Source organism: Macaca mulatta, chromosome 2, assembly GCF_049350105.2.
Source record: "Macaca mulatta isolate MMU2019108-1 chromosome 2, T2T-MMU8v2.0, whole genome shotgun sequence".
NCBI lineage: Eukaryota > Metazoa > Chordata > Mammalia > Primates > Cercopithecidae > Macaca > Macaca mulatta.
In genome coordinates this window covers 101,611,622-101,634,143 of record NC_133407.1, presented here as the reverse complement: position 1 = coordinate 101,634,143, position 22,522 = coordinate 101,611,622, and the positions used below count along the sequence as shown (strand labels likewise).

The 22,522-nt window shown below is 40.6% G+C and overlaps 1 protein-coding gene across 1 annotated transcript; it reads right to left on the bottom strand.

Moving 5' to 3' along the window:
• Window positions 1-105: 105 nt before the first annotated feature.
• Window positions 106-4,037, bottom strand: CCR8 (C-C motif chemokine receptor 8). Its single transcript, XM_001084047.5, has 2 exons — window positions 3,915-4,037; window positions 106-1,467 (listed from the first exon to the last, which is right to left on the bottom strand). The coding sequence occupies exon 2, from the start codon at window positions 1,451-1,453 to the stop codon at window positions 386-388; it is 1,068 nt and encodes a 355-aa protein (XP_001084047.1). The 5' UTR covers window positions 1,454-1,467; window positions 3,915-4,037; the 3' UTR covers window positions 106-385.
• Between the last annotated feature and the right edge of the window lie 18,485 nt (window positions 4,038-22,522).

Sequence of the window (22,522 nt, the reverse complement as noted above, 5' to 3'; positions counted from 1 at the left end):
CAGAATCACTTCAGCTGTTTCACCATCAGTCAATGAATAGACAACTGGAAATTTCAATATCCACTTCTTCCAGCCTACCGACAGGCTCTGGAGGTATATTTTTGCATATGTAAGGAGGTCAGACATCTTTTCTTTTCACTTGGCACACAGAATCCTTTAAAGTTACCACTTGTTCAGCATCATCAATAAACACAATCACAGGCTTGAGGTTGTGCCAGACATGCACAACTATGTCTTTAGTCATTGTGTTCCAAGTGTTGGCAACAACATATATGGCATTCTTCATGCTGAACTTTTTTTGGAAACCTTTCACACCCACACCTCTGCTCACTGCTACTAGCATGCCATTCAAGAAAATGTGTTTATATTTAGTCTTCATTGATCCTCACAAAATGTAGTCTATGCTGGAGGAACGGAAGGAGTGCTGCTGGCAGGATGATGACTTTTCACAGCTCTCCCTAGGCATTTGTCTTCCTAGGTAGATGAAGATATGGCTGCAACTTTTCTGAAATATTTCTGAGAGGTGTTTCTTGAACTTCTCCCCTACAAAAGCATAGATAACAGGGTTCACACAGCAGTGAGTAAAGGAAATGATTTCTGTGACATGGGTGGCATAATTCAGTTGTTGACTTATGCTACATCCATCCAAGATGTGCATACTGTGCAAGGAAGTGAGGAAAAGAACCACGTTGAATGGGACCCAGAAAAGTAAAGATGCAATGACCACAATGAGCACCAACCTGATGGCCTTGGTCTTGTTGTGGTTTTGACACCTCTTCAGCTGGTGCAGGATTTTAATGTAGCAGAACATAAAGATGGTGAATGGGATCAACAAGCCTAAAATGTTCATTTCAAAGTTGGTGAAGATCTTCCACTTCAAAGTCTGTTGATTGTAAAATGAATAACACTGTAGAACACCATCTTCAGAGGCCACTTGGTAAAACACTAGCAATGGGATGGTAGCCATAATGGCGGTTAGCCATACTACCAGGCTCAGGGTTGTGCCCATCCTGATCGTCCTCACTTTTATGGCATACACGGCATGGACAACAGCCAGGTACCTGTCCACACTCATGAGGGTGATGAAAAACATGCTGCTGTAGAAGCCAATGTAATAAAAGCCAGACACCACTTTGCACATTACAGTCCCAAACACCCACTGATCCAGCTGATAGTAGGTCTGAAAGGGGAAGGAGAAGACAAAAAGCAGGTCAGACAGGGCCAGGTTCAAGAGGTATATGTCTGTGATGTTCCTCAGCTTCTTGCAGACCACAAGGACCAGGATGACCAGGCTGTTTCCCAGAAGACTGAATACAAACAGGAGGCAATAAAAGACAGCAAGGAGCAACTTGTCGTTTCTCTGGATAAGTTCTCCATCACAGGGGCTTGAGAGGCTATCAGGGTAGTAGTAGTCGGTCATTGTTGTCATGCTGGGGTCAAGTGTATAATCCATCAAGGCAGCGGGACCTGGTCACAGAGACACATAAAAGACACTCCTTAAAAACATTTTTATTTTTTAAAAATTAGGGGGATGTTATGGACTGAATTGTGTCCTGCACAAATTCACACGTTGAAGTGCTCAACCCCTGGTGTGGGTGTGACTATTTAGAGATAGGGTATTTAAAGAGGTAATTAAGGTTAAATGATAGGCTGGGAGCTGTGGCTCATGCCTGTAATCCTTGTACTTTGGGAGACCGAGGTGGGCGGATCACCTGAGGCCAGGGGTTCAAGACCAGCCTGACAAACATGGCGAAACCATGTCTCTACTAAAAAATACAAAAATTAGCCAGGTGCAGCGGGTGCATGCCTGTAATCCTAGCTACTCAGGAGGCTGAGGCAGGAGAATCACTTGAACCCAAGAGGCGGAGGTTGCCGTGAGCCGAGATCGCACCACTGTACTCCAGCCTGGGTGACAGAGTAAGACTCTGTCTCAAAAAAAAAACAAAAACAAAAACAGGTTAAATGAGGTTATAAAGGCAGGGCCCTGGCTCTCACAGTGCCTCACACCTTTATCCCAGCACTATGGAAGGCCGAGGTAGGCGGATTGCTTGAGGCCAAGAGTTTGAGACAAGCCTGGCCAACACTGCAGAACCCTGTCTCTACTAAAATTACAAAAATTAGCCGGGTATGGTGCCACACGCCTGTAATCCAAGCTAGCTTGGAGGCTGAGGCACGAGAATTGCTTGAACCCAGGAAATGGGGATTGCAATGGGTCAAGATCACGCCACTGTACTCCAGCCTGGGTGACAAAGTGAGACTCTGTCTCAAAAAAAAAAGAAAGAAAACAGAAACGAAACCAAAAAAGGCAGGGCCCTAATCTGATAGAACTAGTGTCCTTAATAGAAGAGAAAGAGACACAAGAAATTTCGCTGCTCTTGTGCATGGAGTAAAGACCATGTGAGGACACAGCAAGAAGGCTGAAATCAGCAAGCCAGGTAGAGAAGCCTCACCAGAAATCAACCGCATTGGCAGTTTGATCTTGGACTTCCAGCCTTTAGAAGTATGTTAAACAACACTCTCTGTTGTTTAAGTCACTCAGTCTATTGTATTTTGTTATCTAAACCCAAGCTAGTACAGGGGAGTCAGCCGAGATGAGAAAAGCCAAAACTTACAATGAAAATGTAAATACCTGTAGTTCCATCACCTAGAATTAGCAGCTGTTAACATATTCTCACAATACTTTGGATTCTTTTTTTTTCCTTCCTTCCTCCTTTTTTTCTCCCTTATTTTCTCCCTCCCTCATACCCTCTCTTCCTTCCATCCCTCTTCTTTTTTTTATTTTTGATGCAATAGAGATGAAGCTAATGTTCCCTTTAACTACACAACTTATCCCCATAACATAAACAACTAAAACCAATTTGGTATGTGTCATTGGAAACAAATTCCCCCTGTACTTTTACATATTTATATACATCCATAAACAATATATATTTTTGTGTGTTTACTTTTAACTTACATAAATGATATATTGTTTCTCATTTTGTATTTTCCTTACTGTTTTAGAGATATATCTGCATGATAGTCATCAGTTTATTCTTTTAATTGCTTTCCTAAGCACCAAAAAAAAATAATTTTATAAATGCAATAGAAAAATGATCCCAATTATACTAGCAATGAAAATTACTAGCATTTCTAGGAATAAACCTAATAAAAATGCAATTCAGTTACATAAAAATTATAAAACTTGACAATTCTTCTCAAATTGATATATACATTCAATACAATTTCAATCCAGACATATTTTTCCAAGGAATTTGTTTGCGTTACATTCAGACATCCCTATCCACTCTGCTACCTTTCTATGATTTGAAAGCACAAGCAAGCAGCAATTTATTTATTTTTTATAGAGACAGGGTCTCACTATGTTGCCCAAGCTGGAGTGCAGTGGTTATACACAGGTGTGATCACAGTGTACTGCAGCCCCTAACTCCTGGGCGCAATCAGTCCTTCTGCCCCAGGCTCTTGAGTAGCTGGGACTACAGGCACCCACCAGCAACATCTTTAGTTATATGAAAGTTTGCTTGCTGGCTTCCTTCCTTAAGAACAGCACCCAGGTGTCCTTCAGTTACCTGATAGAAGCCCTGTACCCAGCACAAGGACAGATCTTCCCAGATGCCCGGTATTATAAAGGATCTTTTCTTATCTACCTTCCCACTCTTCTAGGAGTTTTCACTCTCTCCTAAAGGCCTGCAGAGAAAATGGCATGGCTTGCTCCCCTCAGCCAGAGCATGGGCAGCCACTAATACACATGCATGTTTGTGGGCTCTGAGGAAATGCAAAGATTAAAAAAAAAAAATTTACCTCTTGTGCTAGACCTCTGAAATTGTGGTCTTCCCTTTGCCTATCCTCTAAAGATATAAAAATGCCCCTGCCTACTCATGCCCTTCTTCCCCAAGGATGCTTATAGCACATACCTTAGTGATAGCCTTTGTTCTGGAGGTTTCAGCGTTGCCAATTCCTTCTTCACAAAGTCTGTATCTTCATGTGTGAGTGCAGCTCAGTGAACAGCAGCTCCTCTGGAGGTGTCCTCCCACTACAAGAGCAGACAGAAAGAAGGCAATGCAGTCTCTTGAGGGCTCCACCCTCACATCTAGTCACCTAAAGGCTTTAGGGAGGCAGTGAGGGTTAAATGAGATCATAAGGCTGAGGCCCTAATTCAGTAAGACTGGTGTCTCCTCGGTAGAGGAATACACACCAGAGCTCACTCTCTGGCCTCCAAGTGCTCAGAGGAAAGGCCATGTGAGGACACAGGGAGAAGGTGGCCGTCTGCAAGTAAGGTAAATAGGCATCACCAGAAACCAAACTTGTGGGCACCTTGGTCTTCTAGCCTCCAGAACTGTGGGAAAACAAATTTCTGTTGTTTAAGCTGCTCAGCCTGTAGTATTTTGCTATGGAAGTCCTAGCAGACGAATACAGGGGTTAATGGGAATTTTCTGTGTTGTCTACCTAGATTTTCTGTAAACTTAAAACCTCTAAAAAAGTCTATTAAAATTTTTAATTGAAAATGGTATTAAAATGAAATCATAATTCCATTATTATTTTGAAGTTGTAAAATTTATACCAAGACTGGCTTTCCTCCATGGTATGTAGCGTACACAAATGTGTGTGTATTTGGTATGCATGTACATAGCATGTACATATATTAACTATTTCAACAGGAATGCCCTTTGAAAATGACTTTAAGTCAATTTCCCCTATCCCAGGAGAGTGAACATGAGTCCCAGAATTGTTGGGAGGAAACAACAGAAGTTCCAGAATCTCCTCATCTCCAACCCACTCATTCCTGGAGAAATGCAGTAGAAATATCTGCTGGATGCCAGGTACGGTGGCTCACATCTATAATTCCAGCACTTTGGGAGGCTGAGGCAAGAGGATTGCATGAGCCTAGGAGTCCAAGACCAGACTGGTCAACATAGCAAGACCCCAGCTCATGATTTGGCTCTGTGTTCCTAACCAAATCTCATCTTGAATTATAATCCTCATAATCCACATGTGTCAAGGGCGGGACCAGGTGGAGTTAATTGCATCATTGGGCAGTTTCCCCCATGCTGTTCTCGTGATAGTGAGTGAGTCTCAACAGATCTGATCTGATGGTTTTATAAACACCTGGCATTTTCCCTGCTTGCACTCACTCCATCCTGCCGACCTGTGAAAAATGTGCCTGCTTCTCCTTTACCTTCCACCATGATTGTAAGTTTCTTGAGGCCTCCCCACCAATGCAGAACTGTGAGTCAATTGAACCTCTTTCCTTTATAAATTATCCAATCTCGGTCTTTCTTTATAGCAGTGTGACAACAGACTAATACATCATCTCTACAAATTGTTTAAATAAAATTAGCCAGGCGTGGTGGCATGCGCTTGTAGTCCTAGCTACTTGGGAAGCTAAAGTGGGAGGATCACTTGAGTCCAGCAGTTTGAGGTGAGCTATGATTCAGCCACTGACCTGTCTCTAAAGAAGAAATAAAAGGAAATATCTGCTGGTACCTGAATTCATACCTCGGAAATTCACCTCACCATCATTCACGTTTTGACACAGTTTGGGGAAAACCCAGTTCCTTTATGAGTTTTGTATGTGATAAGCAAAGATCAATGGTGAGCCAATGGAGAACTCAGGGCCCTCAGGTATGACTAGTCCATGTCATGATGGTGGGAACTATGGGACTGCCTCATCAGTGTGGGCAGGTGTGGGGGAAGCCACCTTCCCCTCCAAAGCCCAGTTAAGCAAGGCCTGAGGGACTAAGGTGGAATTCCCCCCAAGCCCAGTTTCTAGTGCAAGCTGATCTAAACCCCAAACCGTCTCTATTTTCAGTTCCTGAGGATTGTTTTATCAGCTGCTTCTCCATACCTGGCACAGTGCTTGGTGCACAGCAACTTCTTAATAAATAGTTGAACAGGCAAAATGAGGCAAGGTGGAGATGTGGGAGTCTGGTGAAGAGTTGGAGGAAAGGACTGAACAGCCAGAATGGAAGGATGCTCCTCTTTCTGTGTTTCCGGGGCCAGATCTGGGGACTGGTGTGGGCCCCTGCAGGACTGGACACTCGCCTGCTGTCACCTGTGTATTTGTTTTCTGTGGCTGCTGTAACAAATTACCACCAACTTAGTGGCTTAGAGCAGCAGATGTGTATTCTCCCCTGGTTCTGGAGGCCAGATGGCAATAATCCAGCAGGGCTGCCTCCTCCTGGGTGCTTGAAGGGTGAATTGTTCCTTGCCACTTCTGGCTCTTGGTGGCTGCCCCAGCAAATCTGGGGCTTGTGGCCACATCACTTTAATCTCCACCATCTTCACATCTCCTTCTACACTGTGTGTCTGCATCAGATCTCACCCACTTCTAATTTATGCGGACACTCATGATTGGATTTAGGATCCAACCAGGTAATCCATGATAGTCTCCCTATCTCAAAATCCTTGACTTAATCACATCTGCAGAAGCTCTTCTCCCAAGTAAAGTAACGTTTACAAGTTCTAGGAATTAAGACTTTGTCTCTTTGGTTGACCATTATTCAACCCACAACATCCTGACTCTGAAGACAGGCAAACTGACATAGTTAACTGACAAACCTTGGTTCCTCACCTTTGGGCCTACAGCAGGGATTCAGGCATTCTATGGGAAGGCAGCAAAAACCAAACTACAAGGCCAAAGTAGTGTGACACCTCCAGAGCCAATGGCCTCTCCAAGTCTACCTCCTGCTGCACATTCAGTGGGTTCTGAAAATGCTGGATCAGATCCATTGGGGATTCAATTCAATTCCACTGGGTCCCTCCAAAAGTTCAAAAGACTGCATTTCACTTCAGAAGGAAAAACAGACTAGCAGCATATTTGACCTCCTTTCCCTCAAAATAAAGAGAAAGAAAAGACTGTATTTAAATAAACCCTAAGTGTAAATGTAGAAATTACCTCTATTACGGATACTTGTCATAGAGTATTAGGGCAGAAAATGGCCTCAGGTCATCCAGCTGATGTCTCTCCCCCTCTCTTTCTTTCAAAGTGGTAATATTGAAGTCCAGAGAGGCAAAGTGACTCTCCCAAAATCACACAGCAATTTGGTAGTAGAGCCAGAGCCAGAGCTTAGGTCTTCCGAGGCACAGCTGAGGGTGCTTTTCTTACTGCACTGCATTAAAAATTCTCATGCAATAACATTATAAAGAGTTGTGGATAAGACTAGAGGAAGTCTTTCTGTATTTTCTGTAGTTTTCAACTATAAATCAGTCCCTCAGTGGTTTGGAGGGTAAAAACCCATTTGCTTAACAAAAAGTGTTAGACAAAGCCAGAGTTTAAGAAAAGCTTGTGTGTTATTAATGGTAAAGCCAGTTTATCAGGAAAGTTTTTGCCATCTATATAATTTAATTTTCCATATGGATTACAGAAAAAGAGTAACAAGAAACAGATTTTTTTTTACTACTATTTCCTTCATAAGAGTAATCATGACAATTGTCAGCATACAAAAAAGGTATCATCACAATTTTGGTTTGAAGGGTTGAATATGGAGAAATGTGGTTAATATATTTTTAGTTCCATTTTCAGGAAATTCATATTACTTTGTGTGCCAGAAGAATTGATTAGATCTCTTAGCAGTTTGTTTTGTTTTGTTTGAGACGGAGTTTTGCTCTTGTTGCCCAGGCTGGAGTAAAATGGTGCGATCTCGGCTCACTGCAACCTCTGCCTCCTGGGTTCAAGTGATTCTCCCATGTCAGCCTCCCGAGTAGCTGGGATTTATAGGCGCCCGCCACTACACCCAGCTAATTTTTGGTATTTTTAGTAGAAATGGGGTTTTGCCGTGTTGGCCAGGCTGGTCTCCAACTTCTGACCTCAGGTAATCCACCCACCTCAGCCTCCCAAAGTGCTGGGATTACAGGCCTGAGCCACTGTGCCTAGCCTTTTTTTTTTTTTTTTGAGACAGAGTCTTCCTCTGTCGCCCAGGCTGGACTGCAGTGACATGATCTCGACTCACTATAGCCTCCACCTCCCAGGTTCAAGCGACTCTCCTGCCTCAGCCTCCAGAGTGGCTGGGACTACAGGTGCATGCCACATGCCCAGCTAAATCTCTTAGCCTTTTGATGGTGCTTTGTTCCCAGAATGTATCTTCTACAAAAACGTTCACCACCTTTTTCCAAGGCTACAAGCACTAAAGTGCCTAGCATATTCTCAGAACTGCTTTTGCCATAGAAAGGATAAAAAAATGAAATTATATGATTTCCTCACTTAAAGAGCTTAACAATCATGGCACTTGCATCACAGGAGTCCCAGGAGGTGATGGTTCTCTGAAGAATGATGAATAATGAAAGGAAAAAGTATCACTGTGAAAACCATGTAGAAACCCAGATAAATCTTTATGATTAAGGTGGCACGTATACTGTGACTGTCTCTTTGCGAAGCATGGATGAGTGTGGGTACATCCAGAATGAAATAGGCAGAAATTAAAACAATCTTATATTAGGTTATTTCTTTTTATTCTTAAATTTCTCCTTAATAAAGACATGCTGTCATTTCAGTTACAAGTTTTTAGGAAATAGAAAATTGCTATCAAGCACAAATTCAAAGCAAAGACATTTTCATGCTGTGAATGATTTATTGATTAAATTGTAGATCAATTTAATAAGCCACACGTGTAATTCTCTCCCATTGACTTGCAAAAAGCACCTGTACTGCGAAAGTGGTACACAAAGGAAACCTTAGTTTATCATTATGAAGTTGGGGAGAAGAAAAAAAAACCTATGAGGCCAAGTAGTGTGAAGCCTCCAGAACTAATGGCCTCTCCAAGTCTATCTTATGTTCAATACCTGGGCCACATGAAAAACTCTTAAGAGGAAACTTGGAAGAGTTTGTCCCTGCCCAGGAAAAATGCTCCCAAGTTAAGGGTAAAAGTAGAATGTCAATTCTTCACTCCTGATAATATTCACCCTGTTCCCCTGCATAGAAGAGGGGTTTGTGAAATATTGTTTTATTCCCCCATTTATTCTCCGTCTTGAAACAAGGCCAAATGCATTCATTACTGTGACACGGGAATACATGAAGGGCTTCAGGAGTAAAAGGGACTCCTGATTCTTCTTCCTGGGTCTTCAGGGTAAGAATGTGGAGGAGATCAGGGAGCAGGCCCTAAAGAATGGATGTGCCTTCCAGCCGGGAGTGAAGCATTGAGAAAAGCATTTCTCTGAGTCTCCAGAGCCTTGTCCCAACTTGGCTACCATATTGCTCTGGAAACCTGGGAAAGCCACTAAATCTTTCTGAGTTTTAGTCCAGTGCTTCTCAAACTTTATTGTGCATCCAAATCACCTGGGACTCGTGTTAAGCAGCAGATTGTGACTCAGCAGGTCTGAGCCTGAGATTCTGCAAGTCTAGCAAGCTCCCAGGTGATGCCAGTGTGGCTGGTCACATTTTGACAAGGCGTTAGGATCTTCGTGTGTAAAACGGGAATAAAGCCTTCATGAGGGTTGGGCACAGTGGCTCACACCTGTAATCCCAGCACTTTGGGAGGCCAAGGTGGGAGAATTGCTTAAGCCCAGGAGTTTGAGACCAACCTGGCCAACATGGTGAAACTCTGTCTCAACAAAAAATACAAAAAATTAGTTGGGCATGGTGGCATGTACCTGTAGTCCTAGGTGTTCGGGAGGCTGAGGCGTAGAGTCACCTAAGCCCAGGGAGATCAAAGCTGCAGTGAGCCATGATCGAACCACTGCACTCCAGCCTGGGCAACAGAGTGAGACCCTGTCTCAACAACAAAAAAAAGAAGAAGCCTTCATGAGGACATTGTGATTTAATGAGATAATATGTGTAAACATGCTTAGGAAAATGTGTTGCTCCTAAAAATATAATGAATTGTTACTGTGGAGATGGTATATTTGAAGGCCTGTCCAATAAAATGAAAGTGGGAATCCCCTATATCTCCACTGCTTGATACCTGAAGACAATGGCCACACCAGAAAATTTCGCAGCTGAGCCTATGAGAAATGTCAGCTGTGCCAGCAGGACACAGCAGTCTCAAAGGCAACTTCTCTGGAGAAGAAGAGAACAAAACAAGAATGCTCTGTGATAGCTAACAGATGTGCATGAGTGTCCAGTGGCTTCCAAAGCTCATGGGGTAGAAGAAGAATCTGCAGAAACAGGAAGTCCTGCAAGAGAACAAAGACACACACACTTTCCAAATACAGAGATGGGCTCTTCTGATAATTTTCTTCACTTTTTAATTTAAAAAAATTTTTTGAGATGGAGTCGTATTCTGTTGCCCAGGCTGGAGTGCAGTAGTACAGTCTTGGCCCAAGGAGGTGGTCTCAAGGGAATGATGAAGGTCGGGACATGGCACCCCAAAATATGACTGAAGGAGACCAGAACATGCCACTCCAAATGTACCTTTTTTGGCATAAAGATTAATTTTGAGATGATTATTTTGGCAAACAGGAGAAGCTCTGAAAACAAGAGTAGAAATTGCTCTTTTTGCAAGAGAAGTTTCAATAGATAAAGGAAATCTCCATTTGCAAGGGTGTCTGCTCTGTGTACCAGGAAGAGAAGATGACTCTAAATTACTACAGTCTTATCAATGGAGAAGACTCTAGCATAAATTTCCATAGCAAACCTTACCCTTGTTTACTATATTTTTGCTGGCCAACTCCCTATTACTGACCTCCCCAACACCTTTCTTTATTTGTTTCACTTGAAGATCATAGTTAAACATGAACTCAAAGTCACTTCTTTGAGATGTACTCATTTTCCCTAGGTATCTCCAGGTATTCACGAGGTACACACATTATTAAAACTTCTATTTGCTTTCCTCTTATTAATTTATCTTTTGTACAGGAGTTTGTTTCCACTAAGAACTATGAAGAATAGAAAGAAAATTATTTTTCCTCCTTACAGGAAATTTAATACACACACACACACACAGTTGAACTGAGCTGAAGATGAAAGTACAAACTGTCAAAATTTGTGGGATGCAACTAAAGCAGTGCCAAAAGGAAAATATTTTTTATTTCTATTATTTTTTTTTGTGACAGGGTCTTACTCTGTTACCCAGACTGAAGTACAGTGGTGTGATCTCAGTTCACTGGAGCCTTGACCTCTCAGGCTCAGGTGATCCTCCCACCTTAGCCTAGTAACTGGGACTACAGCTGTGTACCACAATACCTGGCTAATTTTTTGTATTCTTTTTATGGAGACAAGGTTGTCCATGTTGCCCAGGCTGGCCTTGAAACCATCTTTGCAAAATTATGACTGACTGAAACAGTAAAATAAATCTAACCTAACAGACTCCATTTTTTTTTTTTTTTAAGACAGAATCTCACTCTGTTGCCCAGGCTGGAGTGCAGTGGCATGATCTCGGCTCACTGCAACCTCTGCTTCCCAGGTTCAAGTGATCCTCCGGCCTCAGCCTCCTAAGTAGCTGGGATTACCGGCTCCTGCCACCACGCCCAGCTAATTTTTGTATTTTTAGTAGAGATGAGGTTTTGCCATGTTGGCCAGGCTAGTATCGAACTCCTGACCTCAGGTGATCTGCCCGCCTCGGCCTCCCAAAGTGCTGGGATTACAGGCATGAGCCACCCACCAGGCCCACCGACTCCATCTTGGTTCTAACCTTTAAACTGTTCTTGCTCCTTCCTGGATGTAAGCTGAAGTAACTTTGGGAGGAACTTAGTTTATAGCTTAAAACAAAGACGATAATAGTGCTTTCCCAAAGCAAACCTTCTTCTTGCCTGGGGACTAAACTGCTTTTGTAGGACTAACAAATTAGCCACAAGATTAGAAATCATAGTTTAGGAGTCATGCAGTTGGAGGCTACAAGATTCTTATCCTCCCTAAACTGTTCCTAAGATCAGTGCTTGAGATATTTTGCATACCGGCACTTGATGATTAGCTGGCACCATCTAGGTGGATAAACTGGCTCATGTGATCTTGTGGCCCCTATCCAGGAACTGACTCAGCGCAACAGGACAGTTTCAACTTCCCATGATTTCATCTCCGACCTAGCCAATCAGCACTCCTGGCTCACTGGCCACCAAGTTGTCCTTAAAAACTCTGATCCTCCTTTGGGAGGCCAAGGCGGGCAGATCATGAGGTCAGGAGTTTGAGACCAGCCTGGCCAACATGGTGAAACCCGTGTCTACTAAAAATACAAAAATTAGCCAGGTGTGGTGGTGGGTGCCTGTAATCCCAGCTACTCAGGAAGCTGAGGCAGGAGAATCACTTGAAAACCGGAAAGCAGAAATTGCAGTGAGCTGTGATCACACCACTGCATTCCAGCCTGGGCTAAAGAGCAAAACTCTTGTCTCAAAAAAAAAAAAAAAAAAATCTCTGATTCTCGAATCCTTCAGTAGACTGATTTGAGTAATGATAAAACTCCAGTGTTCTGCACAGCCAGCTCTGTGTGAATTACTCTTTCTCTTTTGCAGTTCCTCTGTCCTGATAAATCAGCTCTGTCCAAGCAGTGGAGAAGGGGGAACCCACTGGGCAGTTACAGTCTCAGACTCCTGGATACAAGTAATCTCTCTGCCTCAGCCTCCCAAAGTGCTAGGATTATAGGCATGAGCCATTGTGCCCAGCCGGGAAAATTTAAAGTAATAAATGTTTTTGTTAGAAAAGAGGAAAAGTCTCAGGTCAATAATCTAGGTTCTCATCTCAGGAACCTAGAAAAAATAAAGCAAAATAAACCCAAAGCAAGCAGAAGGAAAAAAATAAAGATATGAACAGAAATCAGTGATACTGAAAACAGAAAAACAGTAGATAAAATCAAGGAGAAAATCTCGTTCTTTCAAAAGATGAATGAAATTGACAACCCTCTACTTAGGCTAACCATAAAAGAGAGTACACAAATTCCCAGTATCAGAAATGAAATGGAGAATATCACTACAGACACTGAAGACATCAAAAAGATAATATAACAATACTACAAACCATTCTAAACACATAAATTTGACAGTTTAGATGATATGGACTAATTCCTAGAAAGTACAAACTATCATAACTCACCCAATATTAGTCACCCAAAATAAATAGTCATATAATATTAAGCAAATTAAATTAATAATTTAAAAACTCTCAAGAAATCTGATGGTTTCACTGGAGAATTCTACCAAATGTTTAAAGAAGAATTTACATCAATTCTAAACAATCTCCTCCAGATTATGGGAGGAAACACTCCCCAATTCATTTTATGAAGCCTATATAACTCTGATATTCTAAACTTTATGTGGATAAACAAAGGAATAAGGATAATTAAAACAATTTTTAAAAAGAGAATAAAATGGGAAGAATAACTCTACATGATTTGAAAGCTTATAATAGAGCTACAGTAATGAAAACTGTGTGGTACTGAGGAGGAATAGACAAATAGGTCAATGGAACAAACTAGATAACCAAGAAATAGAGCCACTTACATATACACAGCTGATTTTTTACACAGATGCAGAAATAATTCAATGGAGAAAGGGTAACCTTTTCAACAAATAGGGCTGGAGCAATTGAGCATCCATAGCAAAAAGTAAACCCCACCTAAACCTCATACTTTATGAAAAATTAACTCAAGAATCACAAATGTAAATGTAAAACTCAAAATTATAATACTTTTAGGGAAAAACAACAGAGAAAAACTTCAGTATTTAATGATTAGGCAAGAAGTTTTTAGACATGATACCAAAAGCACAATATAAAAAAGGAAAAATTGATAAACAGGACTTTATTCAAATAAGAAACTTTTGTTCTGTGAAAGATACTGTTAAGAGGAAAAAAAAACGATATGCTACAGAACGAATGAAAAGATTGCAAATCCTATATCCAACAAAAGGATAGTATCGAGAAATCAAAAAGAACTCTCAAGACTCAACAGTGAAAAAACAACCAGCCAACTAGAAAGTCGACAAAAGACAGGAAGATACATGTCACCAAAGAAAATAAATAGCAAATAAGCACAAGAAAATATGGTCAACATTACTAGCCATTAAGAAATGCAAATTAAAACCACAATGAGATACTACTATAATGCCTGTTAAAATGGCTACAATTTTAAAATACTGGCAAGGATACAGAGAAACTGGGTCATTTATATGCTGCTGATAAAAATGTAAAATGATACAGCCACTCTGAAAAATAATTTGGTAGTTTCTTTTAAAAAGTTAAATGTGCAACTACTATATAACCCAGCAATTGTTCCTCTGGGCATTTATTCCAGCGAAATAAAAACTTACATTCACACAAAAACCTGAATGGGAATGTTCACAGTGGCTGTATTTGTAATAGTCAAAAACTATAAACAACCTAATTATTCTTCAATGGGTGAATGGTTAAACAGGCTATGGTACATCCATACCAACCAATATTATCCAGTAATCAAGAGATAAAAAGGAACAAACTTTTGAGACAGATCACAACAGGGATGAATCTCTTTTTGTTTTTCTTTCTTTCTCTTTTTACTTTTTTTCTTTCTTTTTCTTTTTTTTTTTTTTCCAGGGGAGCTCCTCATCATTCAGCTTGAGTAAGTGAGATGAATTTCTAGAGAATTAGACTGAGTGAAAAAAATTCAGTCTCAAAAGTTCATATTTCAAAATCTCATATTTCATTTATGTAACACTCTTGGATGTGGCTATAAAAAGACAACATGATACAATCATTGTGGTGATTGAACTGTTCTGTATCTTGACTATATCAATGTCAACATCCTGGTTGTGATATTGTACTACAGTTTTATAGAAGATTTCTATTGGTGGAAATTAGGTAAAGAATACATGGGATCTCTTTGAATTACTACTTGTAACTCCATGTGAATGTATGATTATCTCAAAATAAAATAAAAATAAGCAAATACGCCAACATTTATTTGGTTCCTATATACCAGAAACAACCAGTTACATCATTGTTTCATTTTCTATCTATTTGAATATTACATATTGGAAAACTGTGTATATAGCTATAATTCTGGTCTATTTCTTCTGACATATCTTTTGCCCACTTTTCCATTTAGTTATCTTTTTCTTATTGATATGTAAGAACTCTTTATATATATGAACATTACTGAATTGAATATGTTATTTGTATGGCTCTAAGATGACGGCTGATTTTCAAATTCTATTCATCAAAACTCTAAAAACTTAGCAACTAAGTTTTGGTTTAGTTATCCTAGACACAGCTGTGTGAGCTCACTGACTGCCATGACCCCTAGTGTGATGCACTGACTACGTCACCTTTGTTTGATCATTCACTTGAATCATATAAAAGGCACGTAACTGAGCCCAGATCTGAACTTCAATCTGTCTGATACCAACACCATGATTTTTTTTTTACTGTACTACATTAGTTTCAGTACCACTTATGCTAACTGTATATATAAGTGATTTGTATAAGGTCAACATTGTTCTTAAAATAATACCGATCATAGCTAATTTATTGACCACTCCAGATGAATATGCTATATATATTATCACATATATTGTTCCATTTAGTCCTCACCAAAACTTTAAGGAGAGGTTATTATTTCTAAATGAGAATATAGAAGCTTAGATCAGTTAAGTTAGGTCAAGGAAGTTAATAAATGGCAGGATCAGCTCAAATCCAGCTGCTGAGGCAACAAAGTTTATAAAAATGTTTGGTTTTGAAATCACCTTTGCGAAAGTTTGACAATAAGAGAAATCTGACATTTTGACCCCACCTTGCTTTTAACCTCCAAGCTGTCCTTGGTCATTCCTGGGCATAGACCAAGTGAATTTGGCAGAAATTTAGTTTATAGTTTAACCTTAAAGCAAAAATGATAATGGCCCTTCCTAAAAATGAACTGCCTTTGTAAAACTAATGAAAGTCAATAAGGTTAGGATTATGAAAGGAGTCTGAATTCTGCTAAGAGGTAGGCATAGTTAAACAGTAACCAGCCATTGTTCCAGAGGTCAAAAGATTTGTAACTTCCCCAATTGCTCCTATAGATAACATCACTATTGTATAACCTAAGACTGGTCTTTTGAAATCATGACTCATGACTCAACCAGTCCTGTGTCCTTCCACCTAGAGGTGGACTCAGTGCATAAGGACCATTTTCCACATCCCAATAATGGCATCCACAACCAAGCAGCATTCCCGATTCCCTAGTCCCCTATGTTGATGAAGAGTCAAACTCTCTGAAATATTTGAAGAGATTTATTCTGAGTCAAATATGAGTGGCCATGGCCTGTGACACAGCTCCAGGAGATCCTGAGAACATGTGCCCAAGGTGGTTGGGCTACAGCTTAGTTTCATACGTTATAGGGAGACATAAGACATCAATCAATACATGTAAGATGTACATTGGTTCAGTCCAGAAAGGAGGCAACTTGAAGTGGGGGCTTTCAGGTTAGGTGGAGTCAAAGATGTTCTGATTGGCAATTGGTTGAAATAGTTTACCTAAAGACCTGGAATCACTAGAACAGAGTATCTGGGTTAAGATGAGGGGTTGTGGAGACCAAAGTTCTTATTATGCAGATGAAATCTTCAGGTACCAGGCTTTCTAGGAAATAGATTGTAAATGTTTCTTATTCTAAAAAGGTGTCAAACTTTTAGTTAATTCTCTCCTGGATCAGGAAGAAGACCCTGGAAAGGGAAAGGGATTCTCTACAGAATGTAGCTTTTCCCCAGAAGAGACAGCTTTGCAGGGACGTTTCAAAATATGTCAAAGCCTGCTGTTATGTTGGTATCTTCTTGTTACAAAGAATCTGCTTTACCAGTCTTTTTTTTTTTTATTTAATTTTTAATTTTTTATTACAAAAAAAATAAGAAAAATGTGAAACATAACTGATTGGTTGTTATTGGTTTCTTGTTGTTTGTTTTTTAAATTCATACAGGTTCTCACTTGATCTTTCAGGCTGAAGTGTTGTGGCATGAACAGGGCTCTCACTGCAGCCTTGACCTCCTGGGCTCAAGTGATCCTTCTGCCTCAGCCTCCCGGGTAGCTGGGACTACAAGCATGAGCCACCGCAGCTGGCTAATTTTTTACTTTTTGTAGACTGGGTCTCACTATGTTGCTTAGGCTGGTCTCGGACTCCTAGGCTCAAGTGATCCTCCTGCCTTGGCCTCCCAAAGTGCTGGGATTACAGGTGTGAGCTACTGTGCCTGGACCTTTGTCAGTCTTAAGGGCTCTGTTTTAATGTTAATGCTGGTCAGCTGTGCTTGAATTCCAAAGGAAGTAAGGTATAATGAGGCATGTCCGACCACCCATTCCCATCATGGCCTGCACTAGTGTTTCAGGTTTACTTTTGAATGTCCTTGGTCGAGAGGAAGAGTCCATCCAGTTGCTTGGGGGATTAGAATTCTATTTTTGGTTTACATCTACCCACCAAACTATCTTTGAAAAACTTTAACCTCTGAGACATCAAGGAGATTGATTTGCGTAATAACTCTATCTCCTGCGTGGCCAGCCTCAAGTCAATTAAACTCTTTTTTTCCTTTTCTTTTGTTTTCTTCTTTTTTTTTTTTTGAGATGGAGTCTTGCTCTGTCACCCAGGCTGGAGTGCAGTGGTGTGATCTCAGCTCACTGCAACCTCTGCCTCCCAGATTCAAGGAATTCTCCTGCCTCAGCCTCCTAAGTAGCTGATACTACAGGTGTGTGCCACCACGCCTGGCTAATTTTTTTTTTTTTTGTATTTTTAGTAGAGATGGGGTTTCGCCATGTTGGCCAGACCAGTCTTGAACTCCTGACCGCAAGTGATCCACCTGCCTCGACCTCCCAAAATGCTGAGTCAGTGTGCTCAGCCTACTTTCTTTACTGTAAGACCATGGTCTCAGTGAACTGGTTGTATTTGTGCAGTGGGCAGGAAGATCCCATTGGGCAATTACAGTTTTAGGGGAGTTTAGGGGACTTGCTGTAGATGAGAACCCTCAATCTAGCCAACCCTTTTATAGCTGTTATATCCTAACACTTTTACCAAAACACTACGCCCCATCTCTGGTGTGAAACAGGCATTCTCTCCAGCCACTGATAAATGCCAGAAAGAAAATTCAAAGAAGAGAGAGGAAAATTATAAAATCCTTTACATTATTACTTGTAATAATGGGACAGATCTAGAAATCTCTGAGGTCACAAGTGCTGATATATCTCCAGGTATGAGTCAGAGAGTTCTCTGAGAACACCAAAATGGTTTTACTTCCAGATAAACATCAGAGCAGAAATAAAAATGACTGTCTAACCTATGAAGTACATAAAGTTAGTTCATATGCTTTTTCTGGGGTAGGGGAAAAGGGGTAAGCAGGGGATTTTTAAACTGTACTAAATTTTAATTTTTTCCTAAGTAATACATGCAAAAAATTAAACAGTACTAAAACTCTATAACAAAATATAGCTGTTTCTTATCCCCAATTCCCACACTAGTTCCACACTCCAGAAAAGATCACCAATAGCACTTTTTACTCTTTTTTTCCTTTTGGGATTTACCATCAAAATTTCTAAATAGTATGCTTATCATGTAATTTTCAGTTCAGAACTTTTATTTTCTATTGATTTCCTATTGAGATGGTTGAGGATTTAGTTCTCTTATCCTTCCCCACTTCTTCAACCTCTCAAAATGATTATAATACAAAAAGTATTGTTTCCTTTCTTAAGCTATTTTTTTGTTCTCCCTTTATTATCTCTCTTTAAATTATTTGCCTAGTCTCCTTTGTGTCTACAATTATTTTTTCCAAATGTTCCTGCAGGTCTGTCCAATAAGTGACTCATAATTTTTCTAAATGCCTAATGTTCTTTTGGTTTCTTCTCCCCTCCTCCCCTGCCCTGAATCAGCCTCTCCTTGCCCTCGTTTCTTCCACCCTAATCTGCTCTTTAAGTAACAGTTATTATCCTTATTTTTCCTTTCTCTACTCTCCTGGGTTGGAGCTCCTGTTCCTTAAACCCCATATCTTCTCCTTGTTTGGTTTCCTCTCTGTTTCTCTGAAGCATACCCTGCAGGAACTTCCTACAAAAGGAAACCTGGGAGGTAGTGTCATTTAGTTCTTACATGTCTGAAAAATCTTTATTCTACCATTGCACTTGACTGGTAATTCTCTGGACAACTTCTAGGTTCGCTGGAATTGTAAAGACACTGCTTCACTGCTTTCAAACATTAACTGGCGTTTTGCCATTGAGAAGTCTGATGCATTAGAATTCCTCACCTTTTTCAAGTGACTCTCTCCTGGTTGGGCGTGGTGGCTCACGCCTGTAATTCCAGCACTTTGGGAGTCCGAGGTGGACGGATCACAAGGTCAGGAGATGGAGACCATCTGGCTAACATGGTGAAACCTTGTCTCCACTAAAAATACAAAAAAAAAAAAAAAAAAATTAGCCAGGCATGGTGGCAGGTGCCTGTAGTCCCAGCTACTTGGGAGGCTGAGGCAGGAGAATGGTGTGAACCCGGGAGGTGGAACTTGCAGTGAACCGAGATCACGCCACTGCACTCCAGCCTGGGTGACAGAGTGAGACTCCATCTCAAAAAATATATAAATAAATAAAATAAAAAATATAATGTGACTCTCTCCCTATCTGTCTTTCCTTGCCTCACCCCCCTGATGCCAATGCATCCTCCAGGATCTTTCCTTTATCCCTAGTGTTCTGAAACGTCATAATATTGTAACTTGGTGTGATTCTTCTTTTATTCATTGTCTTTTATTCTGTTGGCATTTTCAAGCTGGAGGTTCATGACCTTCGGTTCTGACAAATCTTTCCTATAATAGGTTGACATACATGAAAGTGCTGATATTTAACCTTTTTTGAACCTGTAAAAATGGCAACTTGAAATTTTTCATGCCAATGTCCTTGATAATTTTCTTTCTTTTCTTTTCTTTTTTTTTTTTTAATTTAAGACGGAGTTTCACTCTTTTTGCCTAGGCTGGAGTGCAGTGGCACGATCTTGGCTCACTGCAACCTCTGCCTCCTGGGTTAAAGCAATTCTCCTGCCTCAGCCTCCTGAGTAGCTGGAACTACAGGTGCCTGCCATCACGCCTGGCTAATGTTTTGTATTTTTAGTAGAGACGGGGTTTCACCATTTTGGCCAGTTTGGTCTCGAACTCCTGACCTCAAGTGATCCACCTGCCTCGGCCTCCCAAAGTGCTGGGATTATAGGCGTGAGCCACTGCACCTGTACTCTGATAATTTTCTTCTTTTGTTTTCTCTTTTTCCTTTCTGGAACTCCTATTTGTGAGCTGTTGAACCTCCTGGGTTGATGATACACAGTGCTGGCAAAGTCTTAGATCTTCCAGTGGGAGCAAAAACTATTGCAGCATTTCTGAAAGCAATTTGTGTGTGTGTGTGTGTGTCTGAGTGTGTGTGTGTGTTTTATTTTTTGTTTCTTGAGACAAAGTCTCACTTTGTCATCCAGGCTGGCACAATCTGGGCTCACTGCAACCTCTGCCTCCAAGGTTCAGGAGATTCTCCTGCCTCAGCCTCCTAAGTAGCTGGGATTACGGACACCCACCACCACGCCTGGCTAATTTTTGTATTTTTTGTTGTTGTTGTTATACTTTAAGTTCTAGGGTACATGTGCACAATGTGCAGGTTTCTTACATATGTATACATGTGCCCTGTTGGTGTGCTGCACCCATTAACTCATCATTTACATTAGGTATATCTCATAATGCTATCCCTCCCTCTTGCCCCTACCCCATGACAGGCCCTAGTGTGTGATGTTCCCCACCCTGTGTCCAAGTGTTCTCATCATTCAATTCCCGCCTATGAGTGAGAACATGCAGTGTTTGGTTTTCTGTCCTTGTGATAGTTTGCTCAGAATGATGGTTTCCAGCTTCATCCATGTCCCTACAAAGGACATGAACTCATCCTTTTTATGGCTGCATAGTATTCCATGGTGTATATGTGCCACATTTTCTTAATCCAGTCTATCATTGATGGACATTTGGATTGGTTCCAAGTCTTTGTTATTGGGAATAGTGCCACAATAAACATACATGTGCATGTGTCTTTATAGCAGCATGATTTATAATCCTTTGGGTATATACCCAGTAATGGAATGGCTGGGTCAAATGGTATTTCTAGTTCTAAATCATTGAGGAATTGCCACACTGTCTTCCACAAAGGTTGAACTAGTTCACAGTCCCACCAACAGTGTAAAAGTGTTCCTATTTCTACACATCCTCTCCAGTACCTGTTGTTTCCTGACTTTTTAATGATCACCATTCTATCTGGTGTGAGATGATATCTCATTGTGATTTTGATTTGCATTTCTCTGATGGCTGGTGATGATGAGCATTTTTTCATGTGTCTGTTGGCTGCATAAATGTCTTCTTTTGAGAGGTGTCTCTTCATATCCTTTGCCCACTTTTTGATGGGGTTTTTAAATTTTTTCTTGTAAATGTGTTTAAGTTCTTTGTAGATTCTGGATAATAGCCCTTTGTCAGATGGGTAGATTGTAAAAATTTTTTCCCATTCTGTAGGTTGCCTGTTCACTCTGATGGTAATTTCTTTTGCTGTGCAGAAGCTCTTTAGTTTAATTAGATCCCATTTGTCAATTTTGACTTTTGTTGCCATTGCTTTTGGTGTTTTAGTCATGAAGTCTTTGCCCATGCCTATGTCCTGAATGGTATTGCCTAGGTTTTCTTCTAGGGTTTTTATGGTTTTACATCTAACATTTAAGTCTTTAATCCATCTTGAGTTAATTTTTGTACAAGGTGTAAGGAAGGGATCCAGTTTCAGCTTTCTACATATGGCTAGCCAGTTTTCCCAGCACCATTTATTAAATAGGGAATCCTTTCCCCATTTCTTGTTTTTGTCAGGTTTGTCAAAGATCAGATGGTTGCAGACGTGTGGTATTATTTCTGAGGGCTCTGTTCTGTTCCATTGGTCTATATCTCTGTTTTGGTACCAGTACCATGCTGTTTTGGTTACTGTAGCCTTGTAGTATAGTTTGAAGTCAGGTAGAGTGATGCCTCCAGCTTTGATCTGTTGGCTTAGGATTGTCTTGGCAGTGTGGGCTCTTTTTTGGTTCCATATGAACTTTAAAGTAGTTTTTTCCAGCTCTGTGAAGAAAGTCATTGGTAGCTTAATGGGGATGGCATTGAATCTATAAATCACCTTGGGCAGTGTGGCCATTTTCATGATGTTGATTCTTCCTATCCATGAGCATGGAATGTTCTTCCATTTGCTTATCCAGGAGCTAGTTTTTTGAAAAGATCAACAAAATTGATAGACCACTAGCAAGATTAAAAAAGAAGAAAATAGAGAAGAATCAAATAGACCCAATAAAAAATGATAAAGGGGATATCACCATCGATTCCACAGAAATACAAACTACCATCAGAGAATACTATAAACACCTCTACGCAAATAAACTAGAAAATCTAGAAGAAATGGATAAATTCCTAGACACATACACCCTTCCCAGACTAAACCAGGAAGAATTTGAATCCCTGAATAGACCAATAACAGGCTCTGAAATTGAGGCAGTAATTAATAGCCTACCAACCAAAAAAAGTCCAGGACCAGATGGATTCTCAGCCAAATTCTACCAGAGCTACAAAGACGAACTGGTACCATTCCTTCTGAAACTATTCCAATCAATAGAAAAAGAGCAAATCCTCCCTAACTCATTTTATGAGACCAGC

Excerpts from the sequence above, each read along its gene's own strand:
- CCR8 (XM_001084047.5), bottom strand. The coding sequence starts at position 1,453 with ATGGATTATACACTTGACCCCAGCATGACAACAATGACCGACTACTAC.